Genomic DNA, 20,780 nt, shown 5'->3' with positions numbered 1-20,780 from the left:
GATATTACTATTGTTGGTTGGTGTATTTTTTTGTATTCTATCCTTAACTTGTACCCTAATTCTGTCTATTGTAGCAAGTAGGTAACCCCTGTTTAAGAATTGGCTGGTTAATATTTGTATTTCTGAGCCCAAAGCAAGATTCCATTGTTGAATATTTATAAGCATCGAGAAATTGATGAAAGATAATCGATCTTTTGTAGGTGAACGGGTGATAGCTGTTATAATGCGAGTAAAGTGGAGGAGAAATTGTTGAAGATAAACACAAGAAAGGCACCTGGGGTGGATGGAATCTATCCAGTTATATTAAAGGAGGCAGCAAAGGAAGTAAGCAAACCCTTAGCCATAATTATGAGAGCTTCCTTGGACTCAGGGGAGGTACCCATTGACTGGAGATGTGCAAATGTGACCCCAATTCACAAAGGAGGATCAAAGGCTGACAGAAGTAATTATAGACCTGTGAGTTTAACTTCTGTTCCCGGAAAATTAATGGAGGCACTGGTTAAAGAAGCACTGCAAGATCATCTAGACAAGACTTCAGTTATAGCTCGGACACAGCATGGTTTTGTTAAGGGGAAGTCTTGCCTGACCAATTTGATTGGATACTATGATGCAGTCACAAAAGAACTGGATGCAGGGAATAACTTTGATATTATATACTTGGATCTTAGAAAGGCTTTTGATACTGTTGCACATGGAAGACTGCTGCACAAATTGGAGCAGTGTGGCATTGGAGGCAAATTGCTGCTATGGATAAAGGGGTGGTTGAGGGGGAGAAGACAGAGAGTGGTAATCAATGGACACTGCTCATCGTGGACTGATGTTATTAGTGGAGTCCCTCAGGGTTCAGTATTGGGTCCTTTATTGTTTCCTGTATTTATAAATGATATTGATGATGGTATATCAAGCTTAATGTCCAAGTTTGCAGATGATACGAAGGTTGGCAGGGTTGTCAAGGACACTACTGACACTATGCTGCTGCAACAAGATCTGGAAATGTTCAGCAGATGGGCTGAGAGGTGGCAAATGAAGTTTAACATTGACAAATGTAAAGTACTACATATGGGAAACAGCAACCCAAGAGCAACGTATCAACTCTGTGGTACTACACTGACAGTGGTAGAGAATGAAAGGGACCTGGGGGTGGTTGTGCAGGCAGATATGAAGTTCTCTGAGCAATGCAGATGGGCTGCAAGAGTAGCTCATGGTGTATTGTCAATGATATATAGGAATTTTTCTAGCAGGGATAAGGAGGTGATTATTCCCTTGTATAAGGCAATGGTCAGGCCACACCTAGAGTACTATGTACAGGCCTGGAGACCTCATTTCAAGAAGGATGTAGAGCTGCTGGAACGAGTACAGAGAAGGGCAACAAGATTAGTGAATGGAACAAAGGGATGCTCTTACGAAGAAAGGCTAAAGTTTTGCGAATTACAGTGTCTGGAGACTAGGCAGCAGCGAGGTGATCTGATAGAGGTGTACAAAGCCTTGAATGGTTTGAGCATGCTCAATGCTGATGGGATTCTTCCTCTTGCTCAGAATAATCACCTGAGAGGGCATAAATTCAAATTGAGGAAAGATAGATGTAGGATAGATGTGCGGAAATTTGCCTTTAGCCAGCGGGTGGTTGGTAGGTGGAACAGACTTCCATCCCTTGTCGTGGAAGTTGATAGCCTAAATAAGTTTAAGGCTCGGCTGGACAGGTATTTCGAACGAACAGAGGGGTGAAGTGGAAGTGGTTATTTTTTATTTATTTATTTTACTTTAATTTTTTTGGCTGATGCTGCATAAGCTTGCCTTCTTGCATCAAATGCCTCTACTAATGCTAATGCAGAAGCATACCAGTGTTTGTAGGTTTTCAATTGGTGTTAAATTGGATTTTATTTGCGTCCCGAGTAAGCGTGAAATTTAGAAAATTTAATGACTTAGTATCCGTATTCTCCCTCTCCAATGTAAATTTGAGTCTAGAATGAATATTATTAAAATAGTCAATAAGAGATTAAAAATGAATTGATAGTATGAACCAGAGCTATAATGCTCAATGCGTTTTACATTGATATCAATATTTGTAAAATTATAGCTCTGGTTCATACTATCAAATTCATTTTTAATCTCTTATTGACTATTTCATTCACTTCCTTTCTCTCCAGGTATAACCTATCGATACACAGAATAATGGGGGGATTTTTTGAATACCTTGTTGCAAAATTACATTAGATTAACACTAAGATACTCGGCCCAGAGTTACCATATTTGTTTTGTAAAGTATTGCCTTCAAAACAACATTGTTCAGAAGTTTGCCAGGGTCAATTTAAATCATAAGAATGATCTACATCCTAACGATTGGTTTGTATTGGTCTGAAGACCTCCATAGATTTGCGACATGGAGCACAGGCCTCAGAAATAAAAAAAAATAAATAAAAAAAAACAGAGATGTTAACAAATTGAATACATTATCGGGAGGGTCAAGACACGTTTATACTAGTTCTAACACATTGTCGCTAGCTTGCGACCAAATGCATACAAGGTGTGTGACAACCCCTTCCCCCATGTACGCACAACGGTTTACAGCAGAATACTTCAGCGAGTTCCAGAACACCCCCTCGCCCAACATTCAATTAACCGACATGTCAACTTGTTACAAATCTTTCCTTGTATAACGCTATTGCAGGACCAGATTCAATTTTTATCCAAAGGATTAAATTGCAATTTACCACCTCGAAAACTACCTAAAAAATAATGTGTACTTGATATTGAATTTGGACTTTGTAATATTCCACAAAAAGATTTATTTATTCAACAAGTTTATTATTCAGAGAGCTGATAAAGGAGTTACAGTGGTAATACTCAATAAACCAATTATATTAATAAATTAGAATCAGTTGTATCAAATACCTCCACTTATTTTGAAGTAAACCTGGCACTATTTACCAATTTGGTCAATCAATACAATAAAACATTAACTACATATCTGAAAAACGACTAATTACTATGGCTCAGTTAAAGGAATTGTAGGCCAGAACATACAATATTCCTGCACTTTTCAATCAGGTAAAATTACATAAGACTGGATTTCCTATTTGGCCTATTGTTTCCTACAGAAACTCTGCATTTTCATCCTTGGCCACACATGTATATAGCATTATAAAACCCTTTAGACAGGTGATACAATTTGGGATTAAGAACTATGATACAATACAGTAAACCCCCGCAATTCGCGGGGGTTACGTTCCTGAGAAATGCTGCAAACAACGAAAACATGAATAATGAGTTATGGCTCCCATAATAATAAAGCGGTTCCGTTTCAAAGTATGAAATATATAAGAAAAACTAGTCTAAAATTTTGTCTATGTATGTATTATATGTACCTTCATAATATGACTACATACATAAACAGTTCATAGTGAAATGCAAGCATATGGCATCGAAATGAAAATAAGAAACAATTTAATATTAAATGTAATATTTATTAGAAATTTCAAACAAATCTTTCAACCCAGCGTCTTTGCTAGCTAAAAAACTTATCCTGCCAGTGCTATCACCAGTTTCGCTAAAGTGTTGATAAAGGAGTTTTGCCTTTTCACGAATGATGAGTGAATTTAACAGAATTTTATTTTGAGTTCAGTCTTCTATCCACAGATTTAAAGCTTTTTCCCATTTTTTCTAATTTAACATCACGAGTTACAGATCAAATTTTTGAAGCAATTAGCGCATTTTCACGAACACTCTGGCAGATTTTTTCTTCCGATTTCTTGATTGATCGTACCGTTGACTCATTGATTTTATAATGTTTTGCCACTGAGGAGACACTTTTACCATTAGAAATTTTGTCTAATAACTCAATTTTATTCGCTAATGTCATCACCTTCTTTGATCTTTTCACATTTCCCTTGTTATTCGTAGCCATATTTTTGTACGGGTTAGAAAGAACTTGTCCTCAATAAAGTCACTTTCTTCCGTTAACACACTCGAAAAAGTCTGTTTTACACTGCAAAACGGTAGATTTATCACTTTTGTAAGCATATCAATTTATAAATTTATTCAATTTATAAGCATATAAAGTAAAAGCAAACGACGAAACCTTCCATGACAAGCGCATAACACATACTGAACAAGGATTAGCGAGAAACATCCACGTTTGCGATTTTGTCACCCCCCCCCCACCCACTGAGCGCTGTTTTGACCGGGAAAGATAATTTTAGCCACGCCCATGTTCCATGTTTTTTTATGGCGGAAAATGTTCACGGCGCTTTAAAATTCACATTTTTTTTTAGGTTTCATTTTATGTTAAATCAGTGACCGCGAATACAGATACCACAAATAGCGGGGGTTTACTGTATTTAAAACGTATCTTCACACACCTTCAAGGAATTTGGCAGCATTCATGGGAAACCACGCCCAAAGGAGAAATTACCAGAAGATTCCTCCCATCCATTGACATGACTTTCCCGAAGTCTCCTTCCTGGTTTTCACATGGTCTGCAAGTTACATTCCTGATCACAGGACATGGGCCCTTTCAACAAAAATTGACAGCAATGGGAATTGAAAGCAATCCATTCTGCCACTGTGGCGAAGAGGAGTCATGGGGGCATGTCATGTATGAGTGCCCTGCTTACGATGATTGTAGGCTCAAATTTTTTACTGAAATCCAGGAGAACCCTCGTAACCATGAAACATACCTGCTTCAGAATGAAACAACATACGAAGCCTTAACGAGTTACGCACAAGCTGTCTTTACCATCAGACGGGCAAAGTTTGCTGAACTTAGAGCTGCTCAGAACAACGACCTTCAAGTGCAAACACAAACTGGGGTCGGATAGCATTTTCCCAACTGACAAAAGAGTAAGACTGAAGATTAAAATACTATGCTGGCATCATCATGGTTGGCACTCCTTGAAAAGCTGACTCCCAGAGAGTGCTTGGCGTTTGGCACTCGCACAGTGGCGCCTGCCCCTGTGACTTTTGATCCCTCTACCCATCCCCTAAAGACCCGCAACGTCGGCGTCATCATCGAGACAGAAACACAGGAGGAGGCGAACAAAATTATAGCAAATCCGAAAGTGCCGTCCCTGGGCCTACAAGCAGAAACTCCCAAGAAAAAAGGACCAAGCATTGTAATCTTTAATACAGGAAATGACCTATCCCCAACACAATTGCAAGGTGAGATATATCGCAAAAACCTGCAGCAAGCATTCCCGGATACGGACCCATCGAATCTGATAACACCCAGATATCAGACAAAACCCAGAAATAATAACTCAACTAACTGGGTGGTAGAATTAGCTCCCAGAGCGTGGAAAGTACTAAGGCAGCAGGCAAGAATCTACATCGATTGGGGCAGTCATCGCTTCAGAGAGCACGTGGCTGTTCCAAAGTGTTTTAGATGCTGCCGATTTGGCCACACCACACACACGTGTACTCAACCGCAAACTTCTCCAACCTGTGGGCACTGCGCAGAAGTAGGCCACAATTACAATTCCTGCCCAAACAAAACCGCTCCACCAGTGTGCGCAAACTGCAAAGCCCTAAAGTTACCAGCAGACCACTCTGTCAGAGACAGTAACTGCCCCGTGTACTTAAAAGCCAAAAGCACTCAACAACAAAGAACAGATTATGGGAACTCTTTGTAAATATAAAGATTCTAACACAGTGAAATTTGCACAGCATAATGCACAACGGGCAATTGCAGTCACTGCGCAACTAAAGAAAAAGGTAGACGAGGACAACCTTGACATCCTCTTCCTCCAGGAACCCTACACACACAAGAAAGAGGTGAGAGGATACCCACTCACGTACAAAATTGTACAACATAACGGCAATACCCCCTGGGCTGCCCTGGTCGTCTGCAACCCTGACCTCACGGTTACTAAAATAACCCACTTTTGCAACGAATGGGCTGCCTGTGCCCAGATCATCTCTCCATTGGGAGAATTTTATGCCATATCGCTATACTGCCGACCCGGCGAAGATATTCTCCCTGCAACCCAATACCTGCAAAATGTCCTCCACGAGCTCCCTAATACTAAAATAATCGTCTGTGCAGATGCAAACTGCAGGTCACCAGCCTGGCACAGTACAACTCCTGATCGACGAGGAACTGCCAATGGACAGCGCCTGGAAGAATTCCTGACCAACAGCAGCTTTACAGTATTGAATCAGCCAAATAATCTACCGACCTTCTCAAGTACTCTTTGGGAGGCAACAATAGACATAAGCCTAGCCACTCGCTCCACAGCAGGATACATATCCTCATGGAAGGTCAGAGAGGACTGGACAACCTCTGACCATAGAGTAATAACTTTCCAGATGCACCGTGCCCTCAATAGACCACCCACAGAACAATCCTCAACAGATTTGCTATAGCCAAGGCAAACTGGGAACAATTTCGGGAGGCACTGACATACTCTGTTGAAGCATTCGATAGCACAAACCTCACCCCAGACCAGCACCAGCGTGCTATAGTAAGTCTAATCACAGAGGCTTCAAACAAAGCTATAAAAAGAAAGAAACCATCTGCAGGTTCAGTCCCATGGTGGTGCCCTGAGCTTCAGAGACTGCGGAATGAAGTAAATACACGCCGTAAAAGCTTCCAGCGAGCGAGAAGATCCTGGCCGGCGGCAGAGGTAGAAGTCCTCAGACAACAATACCGTGAGGTCAGAAACAAATACACAGCCCTAATCAGAACCCGGAAAAAATGTTCATGGGAGACACTAGTCTCAACAACAGGGAATAAGGACCCCTGGGGGGTTGTATACAAAGTGGCAACTAATAAATTACCAAAAGGAGAAGTAATATCTTCAACAAACACACCCGATGGCCACTATACCACATCCTGGCACCAATCTATAGACAATATTCTGAATACCATCTTCCAGAAACTGCCCTCAGACCACACTCCTGAGCAACTTCTGCTCTGTGAGGAAAATACTAACTACTGCCCAGCACATCGGGAGGACCCGTTCACACTTGAAGACCTCCATCTGGCAACAGCAAAAATAAGAAATAAGCGAACACCCGGCGAAGACTACCTGGAGCCAGAAATTGTAAAAAAGACCGTGGAATATATCCCAACAACTATATTAAACTTATATAACCACTGCCTATCTGCAGGATATTTTCCCCATGATTGGAGAGCAGCACGAATTAGACTAATACTGAAGAACCCGAAGAAACCACAGGAACTCCCGGAGTCATACAGACCCATAGCCCTACTGCCAGTACTAAGTAAATTGTATGAACACCTACTACACAGCAGGATACAAGCTCACTACCAAGAAGCAGGCCTCCCCTCTCCAATTTGGCTTTCGACGAGGATGTTCCACCATGGATGCCCTGGAACGTATAATAAATGCAGCTACACACAGTAATAGTAAATACTTCCTTATTATCTCCATTGACTTTGCCGGGGCATTTGACTCACTTTGGTGGCCAAGTGTCCTCGGCAGACTCCGGGAGGCAAACATTCCCAGCAACTTATACCAATGCATCAAAACCTATCTTTCGGACAGAAGGATCTCAGTATCTACACCCTATAGCCAACTCACCCGGCCGGTGTTCCGGGGATGCCCACAGGGATCAGTCCTGGGGCCTCTCTTCTGGAACTTGGTGTTGGACGGCTTCCTCAACCAGGATCTAAACGGAGCAGATGCTCAAGCCTTCGCAGATGACCTGGTCCTGATGCTGGAGGCGGACAATCGTGCACAACTTGAGGCTATTGCAAACAGGGCCATAGATACCCTCCAAGAATGGTCAAAAAATCATCACTTAAGAATATCACCTTATAAGACATCCTCAATACTTTTAAAAGGCTCCCTTGATATCAGGAGGCCACCTCAGATAAAAATAGAAGGAAAAACCATAAAACTGACCACGGAATTAAAATACCTAGGAATTAAAATACCATCCTTGACAAAAATCTTTCATTCACCCCACACCTCGTATATCTACAAAAAAAGATCAAAAACTACTCAGCCCTCATAGCAAGAGTCTCGCGAAAGGATTGGGGCTTAAGGAAAAGAACCCTGATCCTCTTTTACAAGGCTTTCTTCATTCCAGCCATCAGCTATGCAGCAGGGATCTGGTTTAAAAAAGCAACCACCGCAGTCAATAAAAGAAAGCTAGAAACGATACAGCGCAGCATCTTACTCACTGTCTCCAGAGCATGCTGCACGGTCAGCTCACACGCACTGCAGGCCCTTGTAGGGCTCCTACCCTTGGACCTGGAGATTGTCCGCTGTGGCATGCTATATCAACTATCAAGAGGGAACAGTGTAACTTGCATTGGCTTCACCACAGACCCGACCAACAACAGCAACGCAGAAAAGAAACGACTAACCAAATATCTTCAACAAACCTGGCAGTCCCGATGGGCGGACTCAACTAAAGGTGAGATAACCCGGAAGTTCATCCCGGACATTACCCAAGTGTATCCCGAACAGCCAAACTGGTTCTCACCGGGGCTCTACACCACCTTTCTTCTAACAGGGCATGGCTCTTTTAATGCCAAGCTGTCAACTTTCGGCATCAGGGATTCCCCATTATGCCACTGCGGAGAAAACCAAACATGGTCACACCTAATGCACGATTGTCCCCTCTTTGAGGACATCAGATGTCATTTCATCACAAAGATACGCTTTAATCCGAAGGAACGGGAGCACCTTATATTACATGAGGAGGAGCACTACAAGGCCCTCTCGTGCTTTGCACATGAGCTGTTTACCTGGCTAAGGGCAATGACCCAACCTCCCCAAGCTTGATGCAGGACCTGACTACAACTAATCGGACGGGACTCTGCTCTCATGAGTGCCATTACTTTGTCAACTGTACCAGAAAGCTCAAAGTACCACGATATCGGACGGGACTTTGCTCCCACGAACATCACAATCAAACACGGACACCCTGTCAACTGGACCGACAGCGCATGTAATTTACCCAACGAACTACCCTAGAATGTGACAATCACCATATGCAGGAGTGACAACACCGCATCGACGCCCAGATAACAGAACAAACAGTGAAAGTGACCACATACCAAGAATGACCACCCAAAATGGAAATAGAAGGACCATGACCAAACTGGATGAGACCTTGATCCCATGACCAACGCCGGCATTCAACCGATCTCTGAACAAGTCGGTAGAGACCTTGTCCCTGTATGTACCTCCTGGTGGGGCCAGTGTTGTGATGCTGTCCTGAACCTGCTGGCCTAGCCACCACTCTGCAGCCAGGCTGCACACACGCCATATTGGCGACCTGTGCCGGCTCCCTTGTCCGGCCCTTTCTATCCCATCCTGGCAGGGGGGAGGAGACGGTCATACTGTTTCCTCCCCTCCATGCCACCCCCATTCTTCCTTCTGGCAGGGCATGGGCATGGGCATGCCCTGCTGACACCAAATTGAGGCCTCCTACTCTATTGGCCTTATCCTTCCTCCTTTAACCCCCCAGTCTTCATTCTCTCCCCCTTCTCTATCTTTACACAAGCGAATTCCCCCACACACATAAATTCAATGAATCCAAATTAACTGACGCCCATAGTTCGGTCTATCCTTATTCAAGCGACATCACCCTACGCAATCGAGAGATATCACACATATATCTATACATATATGTGTAAAAAAAAAAAAAAAAAAAAAACTTTTTTTTTTTTTTTTTTTTTTTTTTTTTTTTAAGGTTCTAGCCACCGAAATCTCAGGAAATTAGGTGGCAGGACCTGCCAGAGTGAACTAAAGACTATCGGGTACCTGGTCTGCCTCCACGGGGCGTAAGTGGGGCAACGTTGGGCCTCAGAAGAGGTCCAGCGGCTAAATGGCCAGAGGAACAACGGTACAAAACACCACACTTCCATAATCCATACACTTTTAAATCTCTGGCCTTCCCAGTGAACTGGTACACCCACAATAAAAGCAACGCGGAGATGGGGGAAACCCCTGGTGCCGTTTGACACTGAAAACACTTACACTTACCCATCCCCTATTTCTCCTTACTCGGGTGGACTGCCTTCTCTATCTGTCCACTTTAGCTTGTTCCTCACATTCAGATCCCTCTTCCTCTTGTTCCCCAGGCCTTCTCTTCTCTTCTCTTTTCTTTTTTTTTTTTTTTTTAACTTGGTCTTCGTCCAGGACGCTCAGGCGACCCTGGCGGAGACCAGCCAGAGAATAATGGGCAGCCTGGCTACCTCCTAGCGGTGTGTGCGGGCAACGTGAGGTCCCACCAGGGGCCCTGTGGCCAAATGCCAGGACACCTAACAGAACCTAACGCAATATGTCATATACAACAAACAACACTTTTCTGGCATTTACAGTAGTTCTGTATTTCTTCACAGCGTACATATGGCGCAGATGTGAGAAATCACAGGTGGCGCCTGACCCTAACACTATGCACACTATGTATTTAATAACCTTAAGGACTGTAGACTTGGCGGTAATGATAATTTATTCTCACTAGATGTTACCTTGTTATATAGGAATGTAAACGTTAAACACACGTTATATATTCTTTGGGATATGTTAAATAATAACTCGATACTGATTAATTATATGAAGTTTTCTATTAAGGAAATTTTTCACTTAATTATAAACTCTTAGTTGAAGCCAACTATATCACCTTTTGAGACAAAGTATAGAAACAAATTTTTGGTTTGCCAATGGAATTAAGTGTGGGCGGCCTTATATCGGAGATCTATCTCTCAACGATTTAACTTATACATTTGACACATTTTCTACCCTGTATGGGAGGTGCTACTATCGGTATCGCTACTATCTATCCAACACATTTTATATTTGTTTAATAATATTCATTCTAGACTCAAATTTACATTAGAGAGGCATAGCCAGGTGGGCAGGAGCAGCAGTGCGTAGCACACGCTTCTTGATTAGACCGGGGTTCGAGCCCGTGACCACTAAATATGGAGGATGCGGAAAGGTCAGGGAATGATCACCGCATATCCCCGGAGCAATATGGCCTTAGTTGCTAATGCTCCTAAAAACCAAATAAATAAACAAACATTTGAGAGGGAGAATATGGATACTAAGTCATTAAATTTTCTAAATTTCACGCTTACTCGAGACGCAAAAAAAATCTAATTTAACACCTATCGAAAACCTACAAACATCGGTATGCTTCTGCATTATTACAGCTATCGCCTGTTCAGCTGCAAAAGATCGATTATCTTTAATGAATTTCTAAATGCTTATAAATATTCAACGACGGAATCTGCTTTGGGCTCAGAAATACAAATATTAACCAGCAGATTCTTAAAAGTTTAACAAGGATTTTTTTACTATACATTGAATGGTCACTATATTAGATTAATTTACCATTTTATGAAATGAAGTGCTCTTTCGGTAACAGTATCATGTGTATTCCATGTGATATAAAGCAGTTGGGGAGCAATTCGTGCAAAAATGAGCAAGACAAAAAATTTAAGTGACTTGAATGGAGCATGGAACTCTGCGTCAGACATGCCTGTATGAGTATCTCAGAAACTGCAACCCTCGTGTGGTTTTCACATACAGCAATATCTTGAATCTATCAAGATTGGTTGAATAACCAAATAACATCCAGCCACCAGAAATTCTATTGTTCGAAACAGTTCATTGATACAAGAGGCCAACAAGACTTGTACGCGGTCACAAAAAAAAACTGCAGTCAGTAAAATAACTGCTCATTATACAACACTGATAACTGAAGAAGCATTTCAGAATGCAGAACTTATCATACCTTGTTACAGACGGGGTATCAGCTGACAGCTGAACTGAGTTACTCTCTTATCGGCAAAGAACAAGAATGTACTGTGCAGTGGACTCCTCGACACCCACACTGGGAAGTGGAGGGTTGAAAAAACATTTCCTGGTCTAACAAATCCCAGTTCCCATTGTTTCATGCTGATGGGAGAACCATGGCAAAACACAGCATTATTGGCACCCTGTTTAGTCTGTGCCATGATTAATCCAGGCTGTTCCAAGGATTAGAGGAAGGCCCACTTGCTGTAAGTTATTTGTACCTAATAAAGTGGCTACTCACTATACGAATTTAGTCTTTTTTATTTTCTTTCTTATTAAAATAAATTTTCGCTTTGAATTTTTTGATAAGCTGTCAGTAAAATATGACTGAAATCATTATTATTATTTCTTTTTTTTCAGGCAAGATGACACATGCTGTTGAATATTTACGTCCCACATTGGCCATTACTGAAGCAATATATGGTCCAAATAGTGTTGAACTTGCCAACGAGTTGCAAAAATTTTCAGATCTTTTGTTAAATGCAATCCCCCAACTGGCCAAAGAGGGATCAACAAGAAGTAGAGATATCAGGTCGGAAAAATTTCCTATATACACAATGTATGTATGTAATAAATATCTCTTAAACTAGTTTGTGCAGTGAAAGCCCAGTTACTCATTCTAGTGAATGAGAAAACAAAGATGTGTCCATACTGTTAAATTGCACACAAACAAGCATAAAAATACAAACTAAGTAAATGCACATTGAATCTGGTTACTAACAAACTTATACCACAGACTTTGAGCAGAGTTGTAGTGTTTTTAGATACAGTAGTAACTAGGAATCTGCAAACAAGCAAATCTGCAATGTAGTCTGCTATTTGCAATATACAAGTATACGAACATTAATCATAAGCAAATTGGCTTTTATTTCAACAGTCTGGATACAACTTAGTTTCTTTTCTCTCTCTCTCTCTCTCTCTCCCCCCCCCCAAACCATTCTCCACAATTAATTTTCTTTTTAATTTTATGCATTGCTTTATGTATATTATAAAAAATGAACTAATGTAAGCACATTTGTTTTATGGTTTTTTGCTAATTAGGTCTATCGCCGTGAACATTTTCCGCCATAAAAAAAACATGGGCGTGACTAAAATCATCTTACCCGGTCAAAACAGCGCTCAGTGGGTGGTTGGAGAGGGGTGACAAAATCGCAAGCGTGGATGTTTCTCGCTAATCCTTGTTCAGTATGTGCTATGCGCTTGTCATGGAAGGCTTCGTCGTTTGCTTTTAATTTATATGCTTATAAATTGGCATAGTAGATTTTTCACAAAAGTGAAAAATCTGTTTACACTAACACACTGCAAAACAGTAGATTTTTCACAAAAGTTGAAAAATCTACTGTTTTGCAGTGTGTTAGTGTAAATAGACTTTTTCAAGTGTATTAACGGTAGAAAGTGACTTTATTGTGGACAAATTCTTTTCTAACCCGTACAAAAATATGGTTACAAATAACAAGGGAATTGTGAAAAGATCAAAGAAGGTGATGACATTAGCGAGTAAAATTGAGTTATTAGACAAAATTTCTAATGGTGAAAGTGTCTCATCAGTGGCAAAACATTATAAAATCAATGAATCAGCGGTATGATCAATCAAGAAATCGGAAAACGCTCTAATTGCTTCAAAAATTTGCTCTGTAACTCGTGATGTTAAATTAGAAAAATATGGAAAAATCTTTAAATCTGTGGATAAAAGACCGAACTCAATAAAATTCCCTTAAGTTCACTCATCATTCGTGAAAAAGCAAAACACCTTTAATAACACTTTAGCGAAACTGGTGATAGCACCAATGGGATAAGTTTTTTAGCTATAGCAAAGGCACTGGATTGAAAGATTTGTGTGAAATTTCTAATAAATATTACATTTAATATTAAATTGTTTTTTATTTTCATTTCGATGCCTTGTGCTTGCATTTCACTATGTACTGTCTATGTACATAGTCATATTATGAAGGTACATATAATACATACATAGACAAAATTTTAGACTAGTTTTTCTTATATATTTCATACTTTGGAACGGAACCCCTTTATTACTATGGGAGCCATAACTCAGTATTCGCGTTTTCAGTATTCGCGGCATTTCTCAGGATCGTAACCCCCGCGAATAGCGGGGGTTTACTGTACTACCTATGTTAAGATATTCACAAAAAAATCAGTTAATTCATGGTATGACAGTTGAGTGTCTGCCAATAATGTGTTATATAATGACATCAAATTTTACATTTCACAAGTGTATGTTTGTAGAGGACAGGAAACTCATAAAAGATTGCAGAGACAACAAGATCCATCCATGAAAAGTGGACTGTTACAAAAGAAATATAAAAAAATAGCTTCAAAACAAATTGCCAGATATATCTCTTGAAAGGTCAATCTTTTTATTGGATGCTTAACAGACTGAGAGAAAATATACAAATAACAAGGATATGGCATACCATAACCTTGATTCATTGTTAAGTGTTAGCAAGTATAACTGAGTGTAGATTCACATTCAATAACACTGGTTTACAGTGTATCTGGGGTTTGAGTAAAAGCATGTTTACTGATTACTAAACGGAAGTCCGTTTGTTTCTATCACGTAAAGATTTTTCAAAATTCATTAACAAAATATTACCTAGGTATTATACGCAAATGTGTACATAACTATAGTTTCTGCAATGGTTTACAAGTTTTATATCCCTATATTCGTAATCAGTATGAAATATTTGCCTCAAATACAACAGATTGTGCATGTTTAACCCGTAACTACCCGCACTGCAAGGTAGCTGATCTTGACCCAGGAAGGTAGACAGCCACCTACCCCGCTCTTCCGGCCCATCTGTGATTCCCAGAATTTTATTTTCCGAGTGGCGTCTGGGAGACTCCTGTGTGTAGTTACGGGTTAAACTTGTCTGAGCATGTTTGTACAAACTCACTTGTTTGTACAGTCCACTCAGCCACAGAGCCTATATAAGTGGCACATCCCTTATGCGGTCACAGTACTCCTGTAAAAATCATCATGAGTTCTCGTTGTATGTTAGTTTTCTTTTCATATGGCAACCAGAAAGTGTATAAACAGTCCCGACATATTTTGTTACATATGTGGTTGTTTTGTTCCTGTAAAGCAGAGGCGAAATATTACCAATTTTGTAAAAAAATCATATTATGCGTGCTCTGACGTAAAACTAGGCGATCAGGATAAATCGTGGGCACCGCATAAAGTATGCCGTACACGTGTCGAACATCTTAGAAAATGGAGTCGAGGAAAAAAGGTGTGCTTGCCATTTGCTATTCCTATGGCGTGGCACGAGCCAGTAAGCCATGCCAAATGTTACTTTTGTGTATGTGACGTTAAAGGTTACAATTCAAAAAATAAAAAGGAAATAAATATCCAGATCTATCATCAGCCATAAGGCCAGTTCCGCACGGACCTGATGTGCCTGTAAAACCTCCACCAGAAACTCTGGAGTCCACATCTTCTTCCACTGAAGCAGAAGCTAAAGAGGTTAGTGAAGAGGAATGTTATCAACCAGAAAATATTTTAACGCCACAGCAATTCACGCAAGTCGAACTGAATGATTTAGTAAGGGACTTAGGTCTTCCAAAGTATGCTGTTGAAATTCTGGGATCCAGACTTCAAGCGAAGAACTTACTTGCTCTGGGTAGATCATTTTCCTGGTACAGAAATTGTGAAAGGGAATTTATACAGTATTTTTCACAAGAAGGTCCTCTCGTATAGTGCAGTGATATCACTGGTTTAATAAGTGCCTTAGGAGCTCCATCATATCTTCTAGTGAGTGGAGACTATTTATAGACTCTTCTAAGACTAGTTTAAAAGGTGTTCTCTTATATAATGGAGATAAGTACACATCTGTGCCAGTTGCTCATTCAGTCTACTTAAAAGAAACTTATTACAATCTAAAGTTGCTTCTGGAGAAAATTAAATATCAAGATCACGAATGGCAACTATGTGGAGACTTAAAAGTGTGGATACACTAAAATTCCATGCTTTATTTGGACAAAGAAGCAATGGCCTCGGAGGCACAATCTTTCACCGGGGTCAAAAAATATTGTGCACCAAAGTTTGGTGAAGCCAGATAAAATACTTTTACCTCCACTGCATATCAAGTTAGGCATAATGTAGCAATTTTTTAAAGCATTGAATAAGGATGGCAACTGCTTTAAGTGCCTTTGCAGTAAATTTTCCAGCTTATCTGACCCAAAACTAAGGAGGGTATCTTCATTGGTCCCCAAATTAGAAAATTAGTTTTAGATGGTCAGTTTGAAACTACTATGACTAATGTTGAAAGGGAAGCCTGGATTTCTTTTAAAAGTGTAATGGAAAACTTTCTAGAAAATCATAAATCACAGGATCATGAGAAAATTGTTCAAAATATTATTGAAAAGCTTTGCAATTTAGGTTGCAACATGAGCATTAGAATTCACTTTTTGCATGCTCATCTTGATTTTTTCCTCGAAAAACTTGCACAGATAAGCAAGGAGAGAGATTCCATCAGTACGTAAAGGAAATAGAGCAGAGGTACCAGGGAAGGTGGAATACAAGCATGATGGCCGACTACTGCTGGTGTTTGAAAAGAGAGAAATCTGGCACTGTACATAAAAGAAAAACGATTAAACGTTCTTTTCAAACAAAGAGACAAAGGTCTGGTTAATGAAAGTTTCAGAATTTTGATTAATACTTGTTTCCGTATTTTTGAAAATGTAATCTTATCAATTTGTCATTACTAAATACAATAAAGTTATATACTTTCGTAAAAAACAATACTTTTTTTATTTCTTAAATTGTGATGTATCTGGATGTGATAGAAAAAAATCTAAGTTATATTTGAAATCACAGCAACATATTTTGGCAGTAGTACCTATTGAAATTCAAACCCCAGTGAACAAACTTAAATTTGTCAACTAATGTATAATTAATTTGCATAATGAGAATCAGCAAATACAAATGAAAACAGTTCTACTGGATGAATATACTTGAAGATTACGAGACAAATCCTTTGAGTGAAGGCAAACATTTCTGCATAGATGGATGAGCTTGAATCATGACAATATAGCGCCTACTAACTGTCTAGATTTTCAATGGAGAATGAGTGTTTCTTACTCCATTTATCCCTTCTCCATCTCACCATTGTAATATAGTTGGTGACAGAGTTTCTCTGTCATTTAAAACACTGCAAAATAAAAATGCTGGTTAATAGCTGTTTTCTCTGTAACATGACCATTTCATTGTACTTGTTGGTGCAAAGCTAATTAAAAATACCTTTCAGTAAGATGTCAAAGAAATACAATTTAAAATTTCATAATATATGTATACACAAGATTTTCCATGTATTGTAAAATCCAAAAAAAAAAAAAAGAACACATTTGATTTATGTACTGTATGCAGATGTGATTTTTCAATTTCAAGCAGCAGAAAATATAATGTAATTGAAAAAAAAAATAAACATAAAGCAAGTGTGAAGTGCTTAGAAATAAATGCAAAAATAGAAGTAGCATTTCATAGTAACGATGATTATGTTATACTAGTGGAGTAGACAGGTAGTGCTGAATGTTTATTTGCATCTTTTATTAAGGACATTTTCCTTTGAGTTGTGCTGATCATGAAACTGTGTTGTTCACAAATATGTTTCCCAGTAATGAAATTGCAAAAATATAGTTGTGGAAGAATTAAAACAACAGGCATTCTTAGTGAAATTGCACAGATAAGGAAAGAAGTGGTAATGATGTCTTTAAAAAATGAGCCATTTTCACTTGCTATAGATGGCATTAATCAAAGTGATTTCAAACTATATCCCATTGTGGTAACCTTTTGTAATAAAAATAAATCATCAAATTGAAAGCAACTTGCTCTCAATTGGAAAGTGACTATACAGAGTACAACATTGAACATCTTAACAATCTGAAAGCAAATGAGATTCCTTCAAAACAAAAAAAAAAAAAAAAAAAAAAAAAACTCGCACTCAGTGTAGACAGGTTTTTTTTTTTTTTTTTTTGTTAACCGTATCCCCGTCCGCTGGGGTACGTACCAGCCCCAACAGGGTTCAGCAAGTTAATTCTATAATTTTTACTCTAATTACCGAGCTGAAACTCGCTATAGTTGGAGCCAGAACTGTTTTCTTGAATTTTCCCACTTAAATTTTCAAAACCTTCTATTGAATTTCACGCAAATGACAAAAATGTGACATCAAGTATGCAATTTTTTAGGCCTTTTTCAATTAATTTTTTTACCCCCGCCCTAACCAGCCTAGAGCTTATGAAACCCGACACTTGATTCGTTTCTTGGTGTAAAGCGCGCGAATTTCTTTTTACGGAGAAGAGCAGTTCTGATAAACAACTCCACGTGAATACGAGCGAAGCGTGGGAGGTATATATCACGTCACCAGTAAGGGAGAAGTGTAAATAAACAAAAGACGAACAGGAGCTACTGTTTTTGACATAAGAAGCAATAAAGCCATACAGTACCAATAACAGTTTATGGAAGGTGAACAGATCGTATATCCTATCTTCAACGTGTATTGCTCCTACGAACAGAAGATCAAGGAAATTCATCTGTTGGAAACGGGAAAAACTGGTGTAAAACTGATATTTCACTGCATTATACTGATATATCACAGATAACACTGCAATGCGCATTTGATAAAAAAAAAAAAAGTTTGCTTTATTGTAATTGTTTTTAGTAAACAATATCAGAACAGCAGTTTCCTAGGTTTGATCTTCTAACCAAATTTCGAGAAAATATTTCTATTTATAGCTGCGTTATAAACTTCTAAACTTCGAAACTGGTGCATCAAAAGAAAGAAAAACAAAATCATCCGCTATGAATTTCTTTCTTTCTTGAAATGTGTATTGTTCATATTTGTGAACTGCAATATTTGTAACAATACAAAGCTAACAGATTACAACTAACGGCTGCTCAAAAAGTATCGTTAGAAGATATTTGCTTGTTACGCTCTGATGTCATCGCAAAGGGAGAAATTCTGTTTTAGCTCAGAAGCCGAATAAATTCACTATCCACGATCATAATGCTGTTCTGAACTGCAAAAAACAGATAAATTCCGCTGACAAATAGACTTACTCCCCATCACTTTTATTGTTTTACTGTGGTTTTTGGCAGATGAGTCGGTGACCTAAATGCATTGCGGTTTCTTGTATTCTCTCTCTCTCTCTCTCTCTCTCTCTATTTCGGGATCTCTGACCATGTGGTCATCACGTAATATAAACAGAAAATTTGTTTGTCGGAATGCTGCCCATCAATTATCAACTCTTATACCGACCTTCTAATGTATGTTGTGTTCAAATAATCCACCTTGCGAAATTCGAAAGTGCTACATCAATTAGGAGCAAAAAACGGTTTCCCCCAACATAATGAATTACTTTATATGTATAATAATGATTTTACTGACTGGAAGAAAGTGTCCAAATAAAACAATTGTACAAGGCGAAAACATGCGGTCATTCAAAGGATAAGCAATACAGCGATGTTTGAAATTTATAATGCAGTTCACTAGCTAATATTTCCAGAGGAATTATTCTGGATTTTTATCAAATGAGCACCAGAACAAAATCGGACTAATTAGTAATTCTGCATCCTAGGATGAACTGACTAATTAGAACTCCAGCATCTGTGATGAAATGTCGTGCACACCGATATCGTTTGCTACAGCAATAATATAAAGAAACGAAGCAAAATATTGTCACACTGCTATAATGCAAAATAATGTTAGAAAGTAAAAATGCGAAATATTGTTCTCTAAAACAATTGCAGTTTCGGCATCCTAGGATGAAGTTGACTTAGAGCTGCAATGCTGTTTTTTTTTTATTATACTGTTTTTTACTGTTTTTGAGCTTATGTGTGTGTTCCGTATTGTGATGTTGTATTTGGGCATTCTGGCTACCTGGAAGCAGCGATCACCTGGACGACTGCCTCCAGGTACTCGTCCCTAGCAGGAGGGCAAGATCTCCCCTACTAACTGCACGCCCTCCTCCCTGGGGAACTACTAGTAGTAGTAGTAGTGGCATGTGATGCAAGAAAGCAAGTGTATGAGCTTATGCAGCATCAGCCAAAAAAAAAAAAAAAAAAAGTTTCCCAGGGAGGAAAGAAAAACTTGTATAAGATGAAGAGAGGGGAGGAGAAGCACTATCCCGGCCCAGGGAAGCCCCAATCCAGGATGGATTGCTAGAATAACACAAGAAAAAAAAATAATAATAATATAATAAAATAAAATAAATAAATAAAATAAATGAAAGTTAGCGCTCTTGGCCTTCTGCCCACCAAAAGGGTATTTTTTATTTCTCTCTCTCTCTCTCTCTCTCTCTCTCTCTCTCTCTCTCTCTCTCCAGGGTCGGACTAGAAAGGGTGGACGCCCTCCCCTAAGGAGTTTTTTCCCCTCAAGTGAAAGAAGGGAATTGGAAATTTCATGAAAATGAACCCTGTTTTTCTTCATTCGGTGAACGGCTACTCTGTCAGCGCAAGAGAAGTGAAATTACATTTGCAGCTCAGAATGGAATTCAAACATTGAAACACATGACATTTTATGGTGAATTTTTCGGGCGTTGTGTGATAATGAAAATTCAATTTTTCTCTGGAAATTTTTTGATGATATCAAATGCATATCAAGGAAATATTGAAGTATTCAGTAACAGTTACTTACAATTTCCCAATCCCTCACTACGAGTAACGGATTGTTCTCACAATCTGTTACTAGCTGCGCATTTTTTTTTTCGTTTGTACACCAGTGAGATGCATGTGAAGTTCCTTCGATATCAGTTTTTGAAGTTTATAACGCAGCTATGAATAGAAATATTTTCTTGAAATTTCGTAAGAAGATCAAATATACATCCATGAAACTGCTGTTCCGATTTAGTCCTCTAGAAACAATTACAATAAAGTGAACTTTTTTTTTTTTATGAAATGCGCATTGTAGTGATCAGTTTTACGACAGTTTTTTTCTTTCCGCTTCCAGTAGATGAATTTCCTTGGTTTTTTTTTTTTTTTGTAGATAATAC

At 39.1% G+C, this 20,780-nt stretch overlaps 1 protein-coding gene across 1 annotated transcript in view; it reads left to right on the top strand.

Annotated features, from left to right (window-relative positions):
- The window catches only part of LOC150077478 (protein-lysine N-methyltransferase SMYD4-like), a 336,848-nt gene that overhangs the window by 283,321 nt on the left and 32,747 nt on the right, over nt 1–20,780 (top strand). Inside the window, exon 18 of the mRNA XM_090385914.1 lies at nt 12,138–12,309. Coding sequence (XP_090242040.1) covers nt 12,138–12,309 — 172 coding nt within the window. The remainder of the gene's footprint in view (nt 1–12,137; nt 12,310–20,780) is intronic.

This window comes from Mastigoproctus giganteus, chromosome 12 (assembly GCF_048544385.1).
Source record: "Mastigoproctus giganteus isolate SK-2022 chromosome 12, ASM4854438v1, whole genome shotgun sequence".
NCBI classification, from domain to species: domain Eukaryota; kingdom Metazoa; phylum Arthropoda; class Arachnida; order Uropygi; family Thelyphonidae; genus Mastigoproctus; species Mastigoproctus giganteus.
Note: the sequence above shows the minus strand (reverse complement) of the source record. Positions and strands in the feature narration are given on the sequence as shown.